The 3856-nt window shown below is 40.3% G+C and overlaps 1 protein-coding gene across 1 annotated transcript; it reads right to left on the bottom strand.

Moving 5' to 3' along the window:
* Window positions 1-1437: 1437 nt before the first annotated feature.
* On the bottom strand, window positions 1438-1776 carry LOC100809879 (uncharacterized). Its single transcript, XM_006606886.1, has one exon. The coding sequence runs from the start codon at window positions 1774-1776 to the stop codon at window positions 1438-1440; it is 339 nt and encodes a 112-aa protein (XP_006606949.1).
* Window positions 1777-3856: the final 2080 nt, after the last annotated feature.

The raw sequence follows: 3856 nt of genomic DNA, 5'->3' as shown, positions 1-3856 counted from the left end.
AACTTACAGAAGCAAAGTGGCGCTTAGCCGTACAGGTCAAGCTTAGCGCTGAACAAAAATTTCCTGAATCTTAATGTTTGAACACTTGTCTCGCTTAGCGCACAGATGCGCTCAACGGGCTCATCACTTACGTTCATCAGCAGGGATAACGCGTTCATCTAGAAATCCAAAATTTTGACAGCTCTAATGAATAGGCTAAGCGCACAGCACGCTTAGGGCGTTGATTGCGATTCCTAGACAAAATCATAGGGGTCTTCACCCCTTTCAGCTACATTGCCCCAAATGGGCTTCTAAGTTACCTAAAATCCTACATTGACTAACCCTAAAACTACTAACCTTAACCTAACAACATACAACTAAGAAAACAAGAAGTCATTTATCCTAAGGTTTGAAGAATGAAAAATAAAAATAGAAATGTGCTAACTTACTTAGATTGTTCTTGAAATGCAGCAATGAAGATGCAGAGAAACAATACACACGAAGTAGAAAGTACACAAGTGCTCAAGGTTAGGAAGGTGCAGAGGTTTGGGTGCAAAGGTAACAAACATCCAAAGTGCCTCTGCCTTTGATTTTTAAAACTGAAAATTGTATGGCACGCTTAGCGCACAGCTGCGCTTAGCGTGCCAACGTGACGTTTGAGTTTAAAACCCAAGCGCTTAGCCTAGCCTCGGGCTAAGCCCAACTTGAAGTTGTAAAGTTCGATAAGCATCAGGGGATTAACACGGCAGGCTATCCTTAGCGCTTTCTGCAACACAAAATATTTTTTGCAATATGCGCTTAGCCTGAGATGCGAGGCTTAGCGTACCATCAAGTTTCAACTTATAGAGAGTTGTTCAGGCTTAGCGCAACAAGCACGCTAAGCGCACTTCCAAGAATTCCAAACCCGTTATAGATTGGCGCTTAGCACTTCCTAGCCCGCTAAGCCTAGCTTAAAAACTCAAGTTACAGAATGGATCTGGGGCTTAGCATAGGATAGCGCGCTTAGTGCTGCTACAATAAAAAATTTTCCAGAGAAGAAGTGGCACTTAGCACATCATCCACGCTAAGCCCACTGGTTAAGGTGAAATTACCATGAAGATGTGGGGCATAGCGTAGTGATGTGCGCTTAGCTGAACTATTCAGCCAACCAATCAGGGGTCTATGCGCATAGCATGAGCAAGCTCGACTTAGCGCGTGAAGACTGAGCGCTTAGCGCAAGGTCTGCGCTTAGTGAATAGACAATTTCCAAAAAATTTCTAAGAATTTTTCTGTCTATCTCTTCATACAAGCTTAAAACCCCTTGTTCATCACTAAACAAGTTGAAATTAATAACAATCACAAGCAAGATATCCTAACTACATACAAGACATAAGAATGAAAAACAGGAAAGGGAAAGAAAAGTTGGGTTCCCTCCCAGTAAGTGCTCTTTTAACGTCACTAGCTTGATGCATCGTCTTGTTATCCAGGATCCAAGCGAAGAACAGTGTTCAATCTTTCCATAGCTCCACCATGGTATTGTTTCAACCTTTGTCCGTTCACTACCCATGTCCTGTCAGGATCTTTAGATTGAGGATCACAAAGCTCCACTGCTACATATTGTCGAACTTTCTTGATAGTAAATGGTTCATACCACTTTGATTTAAGCTTTCCAGGGAACAATTTAAGTCTTGAGTTGAAAAGCAACACCTGTTGTCCTAGCTGAAAGTCCTTCTTGAGCAACGTTTTGTCATTATACTTTTTAACCTTTTCTTTATACAACTTTGAAGATTCATAAGCAGTCAATCTCATCTCTTCCATCTAGATGCGGCTTCATCAAAGTTCAAAAATTTCAAGGCCTAGTATGCTTTATATTCCATCTCCACTAGTAAATGACAAGACTTGTCGTACACCATCTGAAATGGGGATAAGCCTATTGAAGTCTTGAATGTTGTTCTATATGCCCATAAAGCATCATCTAATTTGATGGACCAGTCCTTTCTAGTAGAAGCTACCGTCTTCTCCAAAAAAAATTTCAACTCCTTGTTGGATACTTCTACCTGCCCATTGGTCTGAGGGTGATAAGGTGATGTTACTTTGTGTGTCACATTATATTGTTTCAGAACCTTCTGTAACTAATTATTGCAGAAGTGTGTACCTCCATCACTAATCAAAATTCTGGGCACCCCAAATCTTGAGAAAATATTGTTCTTCAGAAATTTCACCACGGTCTTAGCATCATTATGTAGGGTAGCCACTGCTTCAACCCATTTAGAAACATAGTCAATAGCCACCAGTATATATTCATTGCCAAAAGACGAAGGGAAGGAACCTACAAAATCAATCCCCCAGCAATCAAATACCTCAACCTCTATGATATTTTGTAAAGGAATTTCATTTCTTCTTGATATAGCTCCCATCCTCTGACATTGATCACAGTGTAGCACATGCTGGTGAGCATCTTTAAAGAGTGTGGGCCAAAAGAATCCGGATTGTAAAACCTTGGCTGCCCTCTTACCTTCACCATAATGGCCACCACATGAAGAGTTATGGCAATGCCATAGTATACACTTGGCTTCTTCTTGGGTCACACATTTGCTTAGAAGGTTGTCAGCTCCTATCTTGAACAAGTGTGGATCATCCTAAATATAGAATCGAGCATCATGTAAAAATTTCTTCCTCTGTTGCCCATTTAAGTCTTTTGGTATGCTTCTTGCAGCTTTGAAGTTGGCCATATCGGCAAACCAAGGTCTCTCACTCACTACAAATAAAGATTCATCAGGGAATTCATCTCTAACTTTAGCTTCTTTCAATGTGACTTCTTCATTAACAGCCTAGACAAATGGTCTGCTACAACATTTTCCGATCCTTTTTTATCCCGATTCACCAAATCAAATTCTTGTAACAACAAGATCCATCTTCTCAATCTTGGTTTGGAATCAACAATGTTGAGCAAATATTTAATAGTTGCATGATTAGTGTAGATGACAACTCTTGATCCTACCAGATAAGATCTGAACCTTTCAAGTGCATAAACAATTGCCAGCATTTCTTTTTCTGTGGTAGCATAGTTCACCTGTGCATCATTTAGAACCTTGCTGGTGTAGTATACAACATGAAAATTTTTTCCCTTCCTTTGCCCAAGCACTGCACCTACCGGCGTAATCACTTGCATCACACATCAGCTCAAATTCTTGTCCCCAATCTGGTGTTGTAATTACAGGAGCAGACACTAATCTGGTTTTCAAATCATTAAATGCATCCATACACTCTTCCTTAAACACAAAAGCAACATCTTTATTCAATAGATTGCTAAGTCGTTTTGCGACTTTTGAGAAATCTTTTATGAATCGCTTGTAGAACCCAACATGTCCTAAGAAGCTTCTCACGCCCTTGACATTAATGGGAGGAGGAAGTTTCTCAATCACATCGATCTTTGCCTTGCCCACCTCTATTCCCCTTACTGAAATGTTATGCCCCAACATTATTCCTTCTTGAACCATAAAATGGCATTTCTCCCAATTGAGAACTAGATTGGACTCTTCATATCTCTGTAATACTCTTTCAAGATTGGATAAGCACCCTTCAAAAGATGGCACAAAAACAGAGAAATCTTCCATGAAAACTTCAATGCATTTTTCCCCCATATTAGAAAAAATAGCCATCATACACCTCTAAAATGTTGTCGGGGCGTTGCAAAGGCCAAAAGGCATGCGCCGATATGCGAATACACCAAAAGGACATGTGAAAGCAGTCTTCTCTTGATCTTTGGGATCTACAGCAATCTGATTATAGCCAAAATATCCATCCAGAAAACAATAATAGGATTGCCCTGGAAGTCTTCCAACCATCTGGTCCATGAAAGGAAGTGGATAATGGTCCTTCCGGCTAGCATCATTCA

Source organism: Glycine max, chromosome 20 (assembly GCF_000004515.6).
Source record: "Glycine max cultivar Williams 82 chromosome 20, Glycine_max_v4.0, whole genome shotgun sequence".
In the NCBI taxonomy this organism is placed as follows: domain Eukaryota; kingdom Viridiplantae; phylum Streptophyta; class Magnoliopsida; order Fabales; family Fabaceae; genus Glycine; species Glycine max.
The sequence above is the reverse complement of the archived record's forward strand: the minus strand, read 5'-3'. Positions and strand labels throughout refer to the sequence as shown.

What these genes read in the sequence shown, in the direction of transcription:
- LOC100809879 (XM_006606886.1), bottom strand. Translation starts at nt 1,776, where the DNA reads ATGGAAGAGATGAGATTGACTGCTTATGAATCTTCAAAGTTGTATAAA.